This window comes from Bos mutus, chromosome 6, assembly GCF_027580195.1.
Source record: "Bos mutus isolate GX-2022 chromosome 6, NWIPB_WYAK_1.1, whole genome shotgun sequence".
Classification (NCBI taxonomy): domain Eukaryota; kingdom Metazoa; phylum Chordata; class Mammalia; order Artiodactyla; family Bovidae; genus Bos; species Bos mutus.
In genome coordinates, this window is record NC_091622.1 from 112,585,047 (window position 1) to 112,601,002 (window position 15,956).

At 40.7% G+C, this 15,956-nt stretch overlaps 1 protein-coding gene across 1 annotated transcript in view; it reads right to left on the reverse strand.

The window, feature by feature from the left end:
* LOC102271787 (epididymis-specific alpha-mannosidase-like) overlaps positions 1-15,950 on the reverse strand; it is a gene marked incomplete at its 5' end in the record, with an annotated part of 41,498 nt that extends 25,548 nt beyond the window's left edge. The window contains 2 exon segments of the mRNA XM_070371880.1: positions 14,430-14,535; positions 15,915-15,950. Coding sequence (XP_070227981.1) covers positions 14,430-14,535; positions 15,915-15,950 — 142 coding nt within the window.
* Between the last annotated feature and the right edge of the window lie 6 nt (positions 15,951-15,956).

Below are 15,956 nucleotides of genomic sequence, written 5' to 3' on the forward strand. Positions count from 1 at the left end.
AGTTGGCTCTTCGCATCAGGTGGCCAAAGCACTGGAGTTTCAGCTTCAGCATCAGTCCTCCCAAAGAACATTCAGGGTTGATTTCCTTTAGGCTTGACTGGTTTCATCTTGCTGTCCAAGGGACTCGCAAGAGTCTTCTCCAAAGCCACAGTTCGAAAGCACAAATTCTTCAGCCTTCAGCCCTTTTTAATTCCCTCAGCCATACATGACTACTGGAAAACCATAGCTTTGGCTATATGGACTTTTGTCGGCAATGTGATGTCTCTGATTCTTAATATTCTGTCTACTTGTCATAGCTTTTATTCCAAGAAGCAAGTGTCTTTTAATTTCATGGTTGCAGTCACCTTCAGCAGTGATTTTGGAGCCGAAGAAAATAATCTGTCACTCTTTTCCATTGTTTCCCCATCTATTTGCCATGAAGTGTTGGGACTAAATGCCATGATCTTAATTTTTGGTATGTTGAGTTTTAGGCCAGCTTTTTCACTCTCCTCTTTCATTTTCATCAAGAGGCTCTTTAGTTCCTCTTCACTTTCTGCCCTAAGGGTGGTGTCATCTGTATATCAAGGTTACTGATATTTCTCCCTGCAATCTTGATTCCAGCCTGTGCTTCTCCAGTCTGGTATTTTTCATGATGCATTCTGCATATGAATTAAATAAGCAGGGTGTCAATATACAGCCTTGGTGTAATCCTTTGTCAGTTTGAAACCAGTTTGTTGTTCCATGTCTGGTTCTAACGGTTGCTTCTTGACCTACGTAGAGGTTTCTCAGGAGGCAGGTAAGGTGATCTGGTATTCCCATCTCTTGAAGAGTTTTCTATTTCCTATGATCCATACAGTCAAAAGACTTAGCATAATCCGTGAGGCAGATGTAGGTGTTTTTCTGGAATTCTCTTGCTGTTTGTATGATCCAATGGATGTTGGCAATTTGATCTCCAGTTCCTCTGCCTTTTCTAAATCCAGGTTGAATACCTGGAAGTTATCGGTTCATGTACTATTGAAGTCTAGCTTGAAGGATATTGAACGTTATATTGCTAGCATGTGGAATTAGAGCAACTGATGGTAGTTTCAACTTTCTTTGGCATTACCCCTATTTGGGATTGGAATAAAAGCTGACCCTTTCCAGTCTTGTGGCCATTGCTGTATTTTCCAAATGTGCTGGTCTATTGAGTCAGCACTTTAACAGCATCATCTTCTAGGATTTTAAATAGATCAGCCAGAATTCCACCACCTCTACTAGCTTTGTTTATACTATGTTTCCTAAGGCCCATTTGACTTCACAATGCAGGCTGTCTGGCTCTAGGTGAGTGACCACACCATCGTGATTATCCAGGCCATCAAGACTTTATTTCTCCAGTTCCTTTGTGTATTCTTGCCACATCTTCTTTAATCTCCTCTATACCCCTGTTAGTTCCTTATCATTTCTTTCCTTTATGTGCCCATCTTTTTGCATGAAATGTTCCCTTGGTATCTCCAATTTTCTTGAAGAGACCTCTAGTCTTTTCGATTCTGCGGTTTTCCTCTATTTCTTTGCTTAAGAAACCTTTCTTGTATCTCTCCTTGCTATACTTTGGAACTCTGCATTCAGAAGGACATATCTTTCCATGACCTCTGCATTCAGATGGGCATATTTTTCCATTTCTCTTTTGCCTTTCACTTCTCTTCTTTCCTAATCTATTTGTAAGACCTCCTCAGGCAACCATTTTCTGTGGTGCATCTCTTTTTCTTGAGGATGGTTTTTGTAACTACCACCTGTACAATGCTATATATTGAGCCTGAAGGATGGGTACAATCACAATATAATGAAATGCCATCCCTGTGGGGTAAGATTCTCCACAAACTGGGGAACAGTAATACCAAAGAAGTCCTCCCACTTCTGTGAAGGTTCTCAAACACATGTCATGCTTCTCAGCCTGGGGAACCAACAAAGGGCCTGGGAATCCCCAGGAAATCTGACCTTGAAGGCCAGCGGCATCTGATTATCAGACTTCCACAGAAATAGGGGGAACAGATACTCCAGTCTTGGAGGACAGAAACAAAATCTTGCACACACCAAGACCTCCAAGAAAGGAGCAGTAACCCTCCAGGATGCTGAACCAAACTACCTTCTAATGTTGGAGGGTCTGCTGAGGAGGCCTGGGTCAGCCAGGGTTCACCTTGGAGACAGAAGCAGTGAGAGCCACAGTCCTGGAAGGTCCCCCTTGCTGTAAATGCTCTTGGAGGTTGCCATTAACCCTACCATAGACCCTGTAGACCGCAGTGCTTGTTCACCTCAGGCCAAACAACTATCAGGAAGGGAGTGCAACCCCACTCATCAGCAAATAATTGGATTAAAGCTTTACTGAGCAATGATCTGCCCCCCGGAGCAAGATCCAGTTTTCCCCACTGTCAGTCCCTGCCATCGGGCACCTTACCCAAGCCTCTTGGCCTCTTTAATCAGAGGACAGACAGAAAAAGCAAAAAGAGCCACAGTTCCACAGTGGCTAGAACAAAAACCACATTACAGAAAGTTAATTAGGATGAAAAGTCAGAAAGATATGTCCCAGAATAAGGGACAAGATAAAACCCCAGAAAGACAACTAAATGAAGTGGAGATAGGCATCCTTCCAGAAAAAGAATTCAGAATAATGATAGTGAAGATGATGCAGGATCTTGGGGAATAATGGAGAAGAGGCAAGAAATGTTTTCCAAAGACCTGGAAGAACTAAAGAACAAACAGCAATGAATAATACACTAGAAAGAAATAATAGCAGAATAACTGAGGCAAAAGAATGGAAAAATGACCTGGAGGATGGGATGGTGGAAATAACTGCCACAGAACAGAATATAGAAAAATGAATGAAAAGAAATGAAGGCAAACTAAGACACCTCTGGGACATCATTAAATGCACCAAAATTTGCATTATAGGGGTCCCAGAAAGAGATAAGAGAGAGTCCCAGGAAGGATAAACCAAAGAGGAGAGCACCAAGATACACAGTAATCAAACTGACAAAAATTAAAGACAAATATAAAATATTAAAAGCAACAAGGGAAAAACGACAAACAACATGCCAGGGAACTCCCATCAGGCTATCTGCTGATTTCTCAACAGAAACTCTGCAAGCCAGAAGGGAATGGAATGATACATTTAAAGTGGTGAACGGGAAGAAACTACAACCAAGACTACTCTACCAGCAAGACTCTCCTTCAGATTTGATGGAGAAATTGAAAGCTTTCCAGACAAGCAAAAGTGAAGAGAATTCAGCACCATCAAACCAGCTGTTTTTTGTGTGTGTGTGTGTGTTTGTTTTTATTGGAGGCTAATTACTTTACAATATTGCAGTGGTTTTGCCATACATTCATATGAATCAGCCATGGGTGTACATGTGTTCCCCATCCTGAGCCCCCCCACACCTCCCTCCCTATCCCATTCCTCTGGGTCATCCCGGTGCACCAGCCCTGAGCACCCTGTCTCATGCATCAAACCTGGACTGGTGATCTGTTTCACACATGATAATATACATGTTTCAGTGCTATTCTCTCAAATCATCCCAGCCTTGCCTTCTCGTACAGAGTCCAAAAGAGTGTTCTATACACCTGCATTTCTTTTGTTGTCTCGCATATAGGGTTGTCGTTACCATCTTTCTAAATTCCATATATAAGTGTTAGTATATGATATTATTGTTTTTCTTTCTGACTAACTTCACTCTGTATAATAGGCTCGTTTCATCCACCTCATTAGAACTAATTCAAATGTATTCTTTATAATGGCTGAGTACTACTCCGTTGTGTATATGTACCACAGCTTTCTTATCCATTTGTCTGCTGATGGACATCTAGGTTGCTTCCATGTTCTGGCTATTATAAACAGTGCTGCGATGAACATTGGGGTACACATGTCTCTTTCAATTCTGGTTTTCTCGGTGTGTAAGAATGGAAAAAATGCCCAGCAGTAGGATTGCTGGGTCGTATGGCAGTTCTATTTCCAGTTTTTTTCTTGTACAAGTGGTTGACCAGTTTTCCTAGCACCACTTGTTAAAGAGATTGTCTTTTCTCCATTGTATATTTTTGCTTCCTTTGTCGAAGATAAGGTGTCCATAGGTGCATGGATTTATCTCTGGGCTTTCTATTTTGTTCCATTGATCTATGTTTCTGTCTTTGTGCCAGTACCATACTGTCTTGGTGACTGTAGCTTTGTAGTTTAGCCTGAAGTTAGGCAGGTTGTTTCCTCCAGTTCTATTCTTCTTTCTCAAGATTGCTTTGGCTATTCGAGCTTTTTTGTATTTCCATACATATTGTGAAATTTATTGTTCTAGTTCTCTGAGAAATACTGTTGGTAGCTTGATAGAGATTGCATTTAATCTATAGATTGCTTTGGGTAGTATACTCATTTTCACTATATTGATTCTTCCAATCCATGAACATGGTATATTTCATCATCTATTTGTGCCATCTTTGATTTCTTTCACCAGTGTTTTATAGTTTTCTATATATAGATCTTTTGTTTGTTTAGGTAGATATATTCCTAAGTATTTTATTCTTTTCACTGCAATGGTGAATGGAGTACTTTCCTTAATTTCTCTTTCTGTTTTCTCATTGTTAGTGAATAGGAATGCAAGGGATTTCTGTGTGTTGATTTTATATCCTGCAACTTTACAATATTCATTGATTAACTCTAGTAGTTTTCTGGTGGAGTCTTTGGGTTTTCTATGTAGAGGATCATGTCATCTGTAAACAGTGAGAGGTTTACTTCTTCTTTTCCAATTTGGATTCTTTTTATTTCTTTGTCTGCTCTGATTGCTGTGGCCAAAACTTCCAAAACTATGTTGAATAGTAGTGGTGAGAGTGGGCACCCTTGTCTTGTTCCTGATTTTAAGGGAAATGCTTTCAATTTTTCACCATTGAGGATAATGTTTGCTGTGGGTTTGTCATATATAGCTCTTATTATGTTGAGGTATGTTCCTTCTATTCCTGCTTTCTGGAGGGTTTTTAAGCATAAGTGGATGTTGAATTTTGTCAAAGGCTTTCTCTGCATCTATTGAGATAATCATATGGGTTTTATCTTTCAATTTGTTAATGTGGTGTATTACGTTGATTTATTTGTGGATATTGAGGAATCCTTGCATCCCTGGGATAAAGCTCACTTGGTCATGATGTATGATCTTTTTAATGTGTTGTTGGATTCTGTTTGCTAGAATTTTGTTAAGGATTTTTGCATCTATGTTCATCAGTGATATTGGCCTGTAGTTTTCTTTTTTTGTGGCATCGTTGTCTGGTTTTGGTATTAGGGTGATGGTGGCCTCAAAGAATGAGTTTGGAAGTTTACCTTCCTCTGCAATTTTCTGGAAGAGTTTCAGTGGGATAGGTGTTAGCTCTTCTCTAAATGTTTGATAGAATTCAGCTGTGAAGCCGTCTGGTCCTGGGCTTTGGTTTGCTGGACGATTTCTGATTACAGTTTCGATTTCTATGCTTTGTGACGGGTCTGTTAAGATTTTCTCTTTCTTCCTGGTTCAGTTTTGGAAAGTTGTACTTTTCTAAGAATTTGTCCATTTCTTCGAAGTTGTCCATTTTATTGTCATATAGTTGCTGATAGTAGTCTCTTAGGATCCTTTGTATTTCTGTGTTGTCTGTTGTGATCTCTCCATTTTCATTTCTAATTTTGTTGATTTGATTCTTCTCCTTTTGTTTTGTGATGAGTCTGGCTAATGGTTTGTCAATTTTATTTATCCTCTCAAAAGCCAGCTTTTGGCTTTGTTGATTTTTGCTATGGTCTCTTTTGTTTCTTTTGCATTTATTTCTGCCCTAATTTTTAAGATTTCTTTGCCTCTACTAACCCTGGGGTTTTTCATTTCTTCCTTTTCTAGTTGCTTTAGGCATAGAGTTATTTACACCTAAAGCAACTTTTGCTTAGGTTATTTATTTGATTTTTTTCTTGTTTCTTGAGGTAAGCCTGTATTGCTTTGAACCTTCCCCATAGCACTGCTTTTACAGTGTCCCATAGGTTTCGGGTTGTTGTGTTTTCATTTTCCTTCGTTTCTATGCATATTTTGATTTCTTTTTTATTTCTTCTGTGATTTGTTGGTTATTCAGCAGTGTGTTGTTCAGCCTCCATATGTTGTAATTTTAATAGTTTTTCTCCTGTAATTGACATCTAATCTTACTGCATTGTGGTCAGAAAAGATGCTTGGAATGATTTCAATTTTTTTTTAAATTTACCAAGACTAGATTTATGGCCCAGGATGTGATCTATCCTGCAGAAGGTTCCATGTGCACTTGAGAAAAAGGTAAAATTTGTTGTTTTGGGGTGAAATGTCCTATAGATATCAATTAAGTCTAACTGATCCATTGTATCATTTAAAGTTTTTGTTTCCTTGTTAATTTTCTGTTTAGTTGATCTATGCATAGGCATTAGTGAGGTCTTAAAGTCTCCCACTCCTGTTGTGTTATTGTTAATTTCCCCCTTCATACTTGTTAGCATTTGCCTTACATATTGCAGTGCTCCTATGTTGGGTGCATATATATTTATAATTGTTATAAATTCTTCTTGGATTAATCCTTTGATCATTATGTAGTGTCCTTTGTCTCTTTTCACAGCCTTTATTTTAAAGTCTATTTTATCTGATATGAGTATTGCTACTTCTCCTTTCTTTTAGTCTCTGTTTGCATGGAATATCTTTTTCCAGCCCTTCACTTTCCATCTGTATGTGTCCTTTGTTTTGAGGTGGGTCTCTTCTGGACAACATATATAGGGGTCTTCTTTTTGTATCCATTCAGCCAGTCTTTGTCTTTTGGTTGGGTCATTCAACCCATTTACATTTAAGGTAATTATTGATAAGTATGATCCCATTGCCATTTACTTTGTTGTTTTGGGTTCGAATTAAACACCCTTTCTGTGTTTCCTGTCTAGAGAAGATCCTTTAGCATTTGTTGGAGAGCTCAACAAAACCAGCTTTACAGCAAATGCCAAAGGAACTTCTCTAGCCAGGAAACACAAGAGAAGAAAAAGATCTACAGAAAATAATCCCAAAACAATTAAGAAAATGGTAATTGGATCAAACATATTGATAATCACCTCAAATGTAAATGCATGAAAACCTCCATTTACAAGGTCAGTCTGCTTAACCCAAGCAAATAATTTGTTCCTATTTTATATTGTTAGGTTAAACATGTTCCCATAATCGTTTGTAATTGTAATTATCTTTTATTTTTTCTCTGGCTATTGATTGTGAAAACTGATAAGATCTTTTACCTTTGTGATTATGTAACTATTACTCAATACCATTGTGTCATGATTACTCAACAGAAAAATTATAGAACTCTATATCACCAAAACTACCATTTAATAGAAAAACCTGTAATCACTTTTTAAACTGCAGATATGTATCAGAATTTTCCTGGAATCTCTTTTTTAAATACAAACGACCAGGTATTGCTTTTTTCCTCCAGAGCTCCAGATACGTTTCTAATGAACCACAATAGTTAAAAAACAACTAGACTATATGATGATCTTTTAGTTTTTTGTGTGGTTTTTTTCCAGAATCTTTTTATTTTTTTTTTTTTTTTTAAATTTAAATTTATTTATTTTAATTGGAGGCTAACCTTTACAATATTGTATTGGTTTTCCCAACATCAACATGAATCCACCATGGGTCACACGTTCCCCATCCTGAACCCCCCTCCCACCTCCTTCCCTGTACCATCCCTCTGGGTCATCCCAGTGCACCAGCCCCAAGCATCCTGTATCCTGCATCGAACCTGGACTGGTGATCTTTTAGTTTTATCTAGTTTGTTTCACTTTTGCTATTTAATATTCAGTGCTTCTCACTTCATTTAGTTTTTGTTTTCCAATTTCTGCATCTCTTTTTTTGTTCTTTTTCACCCCTTCTTCAATTGTAGTAGCAATGCTTTTGTGTGTGTGTGTATATATATATAATATGCATAACATATACTTATATATCTTAGAATATTTATGAATTTCTGCCTAAATAAAAAATGCATGACATTTTGATTTCAGTTGTTTGACTAAGGATGAATAGAATGCTAGATTTTTAATTAAAAAACAGGTATGCAACAAACAAGAAAGGTGTACTGTACAGCACAGGGAAGTTTATTTAATGCCTCATAATAACCTATAATAGAAAACATTTCAAAAATAATATGTGTGTATGTACACCTGCATCAATTGCTCTGCACCTAAAACCCTATAAGTCACCCGCACCTCAATAATATACATAATAAGAAACAGTAAGGAACTTTTTAAAAAGAATGCGACCATCACCTACTGGCAGCGTGATTCATATAAGTTTCAGCAGCATTTCTGCCTCATATTCAACTTCCAAGAATGGGTTTTGTAAGTCTCCCCATCTCCAGGACTGCGACCAGGACTGAAGGAAGGAAGTGTATGCCTTGTTTTTAGAACAGGAGGTCATCATGAGATGAAGTCAGGGCCCATCCTCTGAGGGTCCCAGGAGCCTGATGGTGTTGGAAATGGAGCCTCAGAGAATATCCTGGGGAGGATCAAGAGGTCCACAGCCCTTCCTGCCCCAGTGACGGGAACCTATCTTAGCTTAGATTCTGGCTCCTCTGGTCTGCCTTTCAGGGTCAGCTGTGCGGTGTTTAAGAAGGTGAGCATGGTGGTCTGAGACCAGAGATGAGGAATGATGATTCTGTAGGTACCCGGAGGAAGACAGCTCAGTGCCCTTTCCCTCCCTCTATGCCCACCAGCCCTGGCTGGTCAAATCCTGGACTGAGCCCTGGGGACCCAGATAAGAATCAGACACCGGTCACTGCCAGAAGCAAACTGTAGGTCACAGTGAAGAGGGGAGGTACTTGAGCACTGTGGCCCCAGTGGAAGGTTCCTGGACATGAGACTCCCTAGGTGAGTCTGACTGGAAACAACAGGAAACTTTGTTCTGAACCACAGGAGGCCTTGTCTTAGGGGCAGATCTGGGAAGCAGGAAGCAGAAGGAACAGGAGGAAAGCAGGAGGTGAGGCCTGAGGCTGCATTTTGCAGACAGGGGAGTTTCTATGGTAAAACATAAAGATTCCCATGAGCTTATCACTTCCATCTAGAAATAAGGCAGTAGAAACTCAGAAGGAAGGAAGCACCGATTAAAGAGTTGAGAGGAGAGACGAGGTAAGAAAATCCAAAGAGAGAGCCCAGTGCCATCGTGATGTCCTGCACAGGGTCCGACTTCAGTGGAGTGACAGTGGGCTAGCGCCCAGCCCACATTGCAGTCAACCGGGCTCTCCCACTGACACTCTGCCCTCCTGTAGCTTCAGTCTTAGTGTCTCTTCTGCGAAAGAGACTGCGAGCCTGATGCCCTCTGGACACCCTGCCTTCCGGGGTGAGTGAAGTGATGCCTGTGAAAAACACCTGTTAAGCAGAGGAGAACGTGCCCTTCGTGGCAGTATGTGTGGTGATGGAGGTTGTGAAGGTGATGGTGGTGCGACCGTGGTGGTGTTAGTAATGCATATGGAAGAGGCGATGGTGGTGATATGGTGGTATTGATGAGAGCTATGTTGGTGTGATGGCTGTGATGCCCGTGGTTGTGGTGTTGACAGGGATAATGATGATGCAAATGGAGTTGGTGGTGATGATGGTGGTAGTGAGGATGGTAGAGGTGGTGGTAACGTTTGTCAGTTTTCTGTTAGGCTGTTGGCATGGATGATGGCGGTTGTGCAGTAGGTGGTAGAGTTAGCCCTGGAGGTTTTGGTGGTGGTGCTGGAAGTGGTGGTGCGGGAAGCGGTTGGGGTGTTAGAGGTCACCATGAAGGTGATAGTGCTAAAATAGAAATCATTCCAAGCATCTTTTCTGACCACAATGCAGTAAGATTAGATCTCAATTACAGGAGAAAAACTATTAAAAATTCCAACATATGGAGGCTGAACAACACGCTGCTGAATAACCAACAAATCACAGAAGAAATAAAAAAAGAAATCAAAATTTGCATAGAAACGAATGAAAATGAGAACACAACAACCCAAAACCTGTGGGACACTGTAAAAGCAGTCCTAGGGGAAAGTTCATAGCAACACAGGCACACCTCAAGAAACAAGAAAAAGTCATGATAACTCAACACCTAAAAACTAGAAAATGAAGAAATGAAGAACCCCAGGTTAGTAGAAGGAAAGAAATCTTAAAAAATTAGAGCAGAAATAAATGCAAAAGAAACAAAAGAGAGATAGCAAAAATCAACAAAGCCAAAAGCTGGTTTTTGAAAGGATAAATAAAATTGACAAACCATTAGCCAGACTCATCAAGAAACAAAGGAGAAAAATCAAATCAATAAAATTAGAAATGAAAATGGAGAGATCACAACAGATTTTTACAGAAATACAAAGGATTAAGAGACTACTATCAACAATTATATGCCAATAAAATGGACAACGTGGAAGAAATGGACAAATTTTAGAAAAGTACAACTTTCCAAAACTGGACCAGGAAGAAATTCTAACAGACCCATTTGTTCTTTTTGAAACTGTAATCAAAAATCTTCCAGCAAACAAAAGCCCAGGTCCAGATTTCACAGCTGAATTCTATAAAAATTTAGAGAAGAGCTAACACCTATCCTGCTCAAACTCTTCCAGAAAATTGCAGAGGAAGGTAAACTTCCAAACTCATTCTATGAGGCCACCATCACCCTAATACCAAAACCTGACAAAGATCCCACAAAAAAGAAAACTACAGGCCAATATCACTGATGAACATAGATGCAAAAATCCTTAACAAAAAATTCTAGCAATCAGAATCCAACAACACATTAAAAAGATCATACACCATGACCAAGTGGGCTTTATCCCAGGGATGCAAGGATTCTTCAATATCTGTAAATCAATCAATGTAATACACCACATTAACAAATTGAAAGATAAAAACCATATGATTATCTCAATAGATGCAGAGAAAGCCTTTGACAAAATTCAACATCCATTTATGATAAAAAACTCTCCAGAAAGCAGGAATAGAAGGAACATACCTCAACATAATAAAAGCTATATATGACACCCACAGCAAACATTATCCTCAGTGGTGAAAAATTGAAAGCATTTCCTCTAAAGTCAGGAACAAGACAAGGAACTTTCACCATTACTATTCAACATAGTTTTGGAAGTTTTGGCCACAGCAATCAGAGCAGAAAAAGAAATAAAAGGAATCCGAATTGGAAAAGAAGAAGTAAACCTCTCACTGTTTACAGATGACATGATCCTCTACATAGAAAACCCTAAAGACTCCACCAGAAAACTACTAGAACTAATCAATGACTATAGTAAAGTTGCAGGATATAAAATCAACACACAGAAATCCCTTGCATTCCTACACACTAATAATGAGAAAACAGAAAGAGAAATTAAGGAAACAATTCCATTCATGATTGCAATGGAAAGAATAAAACACTTAGGAATATATCTACCTAAAGAAACTAAAGATCTATATATAGAAAACTATAAAACACTGGTGAAAGAAATCAAAGAGGACACTAATAGATGGAGAAATATACCATGTTCATGGATTGGAAGAATCAATATAGTGAAAATGAGGATACTACCCAAAGCAATTTATAGATTCAATGCAATCCCTATCAAGCTACCAACGGTATTCTTTACAGAGCTAGAACAAATAATTTCACAATTTGTATGGAAAACAAAAACCTCAAATAGCCAGGATCTTGAGAAAGAAGAATGGAACTGGAGGAATCAACCTACCTGACTTCAGGCTCTAGTACAAAGCCACAGTTATCAAGACAGTATGGTACTGGCACAAAGACAGAAATATAGATCAATGGAACAAAATAGAAACCCAGAGATAAAGAACATATGGACACCTTATCTTTGACAAAGGAGGCAAGAAACGATGGATTAAAGACAATCTCTTTAACAAGTGGTGCTGGGAAATCTGGTCAACCACTTGTAAAAAGAATGAAACTAGAACACTTGCTAACACCATACACAAAAATAAACTCAAAATGGATTAAAGATCTAAACATAAGACCAGAAACTATAAAACTCCTAGAGGAGAACATAGGCAAAACACTCTCTGACATACATCACAGCAGGATCCTCTAGGGGCCCACCTCCCAGAATATTGGAAATAAAAAAAAAATAAACAAATGGGACCTAATTAACCTTAAAAGAGGCACATCAAAGGAAACTATTGCAAGGTGAAAAGACAGCCTTCAGAATGGGAGAAAATAATAGCAAATGAAGCAACTGACAAACAACTAATCTCAAAAATATATAAGCAACTCCTACAGCTCAACTCCAGAAAAATAAAGAACCCAATCAAAAAATGGGCCAAAGAACTAAATAGACATTTCTCCAAAGAAGACATACAGATGGCTAACAAACACATGAAAAGATGCTCAACATCACTCATTATCAGAGAAATGCAAATCAAAACCACTATGAGGTACCATTTCACACCAGTCAGAATGGACGATCCAAAAGTCTACAAGTAATAAATGCTGGAGAGGGTGTCAAAAGGGAACCCTCTCCCACTGTTGGTGGGAATGCAAACTAGTACAGCCACTATGGAGAACAGTGTGGAGATTCTTAAAAAACTGGAAATAGAACTGCCTTATGATCCAGCAATCCCCTGCTCTGCACACACACTGAGGAAACCAGAAGGGAAAGAGACACATGCCAATGTTCAAAAGCACTGTTTATAATAGCCAGGACATGGAAGCAACCTAGATGTCCATCAGCAGATGAATGGATAAGAAAGCTGTGGTACATATACACAATGGAGTATTACTCAGCCATTAAAAAGAATACATTTGAATCAGTTCTAATGAGGTGGATGAAACTGGAGCCTATTATACAGAGTGAAGTAAGCCAGAAGGCAATACAGTATACTGCATATATATGGAATTTAGAAAGATGGCCAGTAACCCTGTGGTGAGACAGCAAAAGAGACACTGATGATGCAGAACAGTCTTATGGACTCTGTGGGAGAGGGAGATGGTGGGAAGATTTGGGAGAATGGCATTGAAACATGTAAAATATCATGTATGTCAGTTGACAGTCCAGGTTCAATGCATGATACTGGATGATGGGGCTAGTGCGGGACGACACCCAGAGGATGGTATGGGGAGGAGGAGGAGGAGGGTTCAGGATGGGGAACACATGTATACCTGTGGCGAATTCATTTTGATATTTGGCAAAACTAATACAATTTTGTAAAGTTTAAAAATTAAAAAAAAAAAATGAAGGTGACAGTGCTGGTGATCCAGGTGCTGCTTGTGGTGGTGGAGACGGTGCTGCTGGTGGCAGGGGGCTAAGGTTAGCGGTAGACGAGCGGCTGTTGGTTTTTGGGGTGGTGAAGGTGATGAGATCTGGATGGTAGTAGAGGTGTTGGTGTTGTGATGGTGTGGATGTAACAGTTGAGAGAGTGGTTGTATGCACTGGTGTTAGAAGGGGTATTGAATTGGAGGTGAAATGAGAAATGGGGAAATGGGAAATGAATACATTTTCAATAGATTTCCCATATTTTTCTACATTTGCTTCCTTTTGTCCCCTTCTCTACAAGAATGGTGTTTAAAATAATTAACACACTTTTAATTTTGATGGTGGTCGGAATGCGAATAGTGGTGGGGAATGTGGTGGTTTTGGAAGAGGTGCAGGATGGGTAGGTTGTGGTAATGGTGGTAATTTTGGTGTTGGTTGGGGGTGTTGGTGTTAGAAGCGATGCAGTGATGGGCTGAGGTGTTAGTGGTGATGGTGGTGGTGCTGGAGGATTCACTACGACTTGGAGGCGGTAGTACTGAAGGTGGTACAGGCGCAGATACAGGTGACATTGGTGATGGTGGTGATGGTGATGGCGCTCATGTTGGAGGTGCTGGTGCTATAAATTACACAATGATGTGCCAAGATGTTAGTGGTGGTGATGGTGGTGTTGGGCATTCATGACAGACTTGGAAGTGGTGTTGTTGGAGGTGGTACAGGTGCGGGTGTGGATGGTGGCAGTTGTAATGGTGGTGATGGTGGTGGTGCTGGAGGTGTTGGTATGGTTGAACAGTTGGTGGGTGAGGTGATGGCAGAGATGGCATCTGACCCTTATTGATCATTGACTAGAGACCCACATGCTGTACTCAATGTGATCTATTTGAATTATTTCTATTTAAACTTTATAACACCCCTTTGAGATAGATCATACATCATTATCAAATATTTTTATACAGGAGGCAACTGAGGCTTATTGAGGCTGCATCCTTGCCCAGGGTCACAGGGTTGGGAGTTAGCAGAGTCAGGAACCAGCCAGGCTGGCTCGTCTAGAATCCACACCCTTATCCTCTGTACTTGGGCACACATGGACATGGCGCCAGTAATCAGTGTTGACTGGGCACAGTCTCCTGCTGAAAGGGGAAGACAGAGCTCAGGACCAGGGCTCAGACACCCAGTCCCAGACTCGCAGGAGGCCACAGGGACTCTGGTCTGGAGAAGAATAATCAAACCTGTGAGCTGGAGGATCTGGTCATCAATGTGGGTCACGGCCTCGTCGTGCATGACCTGGCCTCCGAGGACAAACTCCAGGCGACCTTTAGCCACAAGCTGGTGGACCTTGGCGTGATGGGCAGAGAGAAATGCCATGTTACACCTCCCAGGCTGAACCATTTTTGTTTGCTAGTCTCATGCCTACTGCATCTCCAGGTCCTTCCTTCAGACTCCTCAGCCTCATTTCTTCTGCAAATATCAGGACACTGTCTGTCCTGGTCAGCACTGTGTCTAGCTCTGAGAACGGCACCTGGCCGTGGCTGATGCTTCATCAGGCATACATACAGGTACACAACTTTTGTTTTGAAATAATTTCAAAGTTATGAAAGTGTTGCAAGGGTTGTAAAAAACGCTCCCCTCCCATAAATCTTTCCACTGATTGTTGTTTTTCAGTTGATCAGCCATCTCTGACCCTTTGTAACCCCATGGACTGAAGCATTCCAGGCTTCCCTGTCATTCACTATCTCCCAGAGTTGGCTCAATCGGATGTCCACTGAGTTGGTGATGCCATCTAAGCTCCTTATCCTCTGTCATCCCCTTCTCCTCCTGCCTTCAATCTTATCCCGCATGAAGGTTTTTCCAATGAGTTGGCTCTTCTCATCAGGTAGCCAAAGAACTAGAGTTTCAGCTTCCCCCAGTTATCTCTCTGTTAATATTGTTTACCCATTTCCTTAACACTATTTATTTATTTTAATCCAAGATATGGTTTACTTAAACCAATTGAAAATAAACGTTAGAAGCTTCATGTATTTTTTTTTTTACTTTGTCTTTAATTCCGTGTTCCCAATCCTGAACCCCCTCCCACCTCCCTCCCCAAGTCTTGAGCAAGAAGATCATTATAGCTCTTATATAATTAACTAAATTGGGAATTTAACATTAATCATGCTCTCAATGAATTCACATGCAGCTGAAGAGGCTAGCCCCATCCTGTGATGACATGGAGATGGGGAGAGGACCTGGCCCCAGACTGCCCCTCCAAGGACCATGGCCTCTGACCCACTGTGATACAGAATTAATCAGAAGGGTAATCCACAGGGACTTCTGCACCCCTGGATGGTCAGTGGCTCCAGTGTCCATGGGAGCCACGCAGATTCATAATGGAAGTCAGAGGGTGTGGACACAGGGTCACCCTGATGTGCCCAGGGTCAAAAGTGACCCCATTCACACCAGCTGAGTGTCCAGCTGGGCTGCCAGAGCTGCAACTTTTCAGGAGGAACCAGAAAGGCAGGATCAAACACAAACCTGTCCCCTGGGCATGGGGCTGACCATACACCTGTACTAAATGGGCCCTGGGCACAGCTCAGCACAGTTGGGGCCTCCTGGTCTATGCAGCCTGACCTGGTCACACAGGGCACAACCCAGGAGCTTCCTGAAGGGTCATCCCCGGGACCCCCAGGGCATCTGCTCTCAGCTGCCTGGTCAGGACACCCTGAGGGCACCGTTACCTGGCCTTTCTGCCTGTCCGAGGCGACGCCGTCCCACCACAG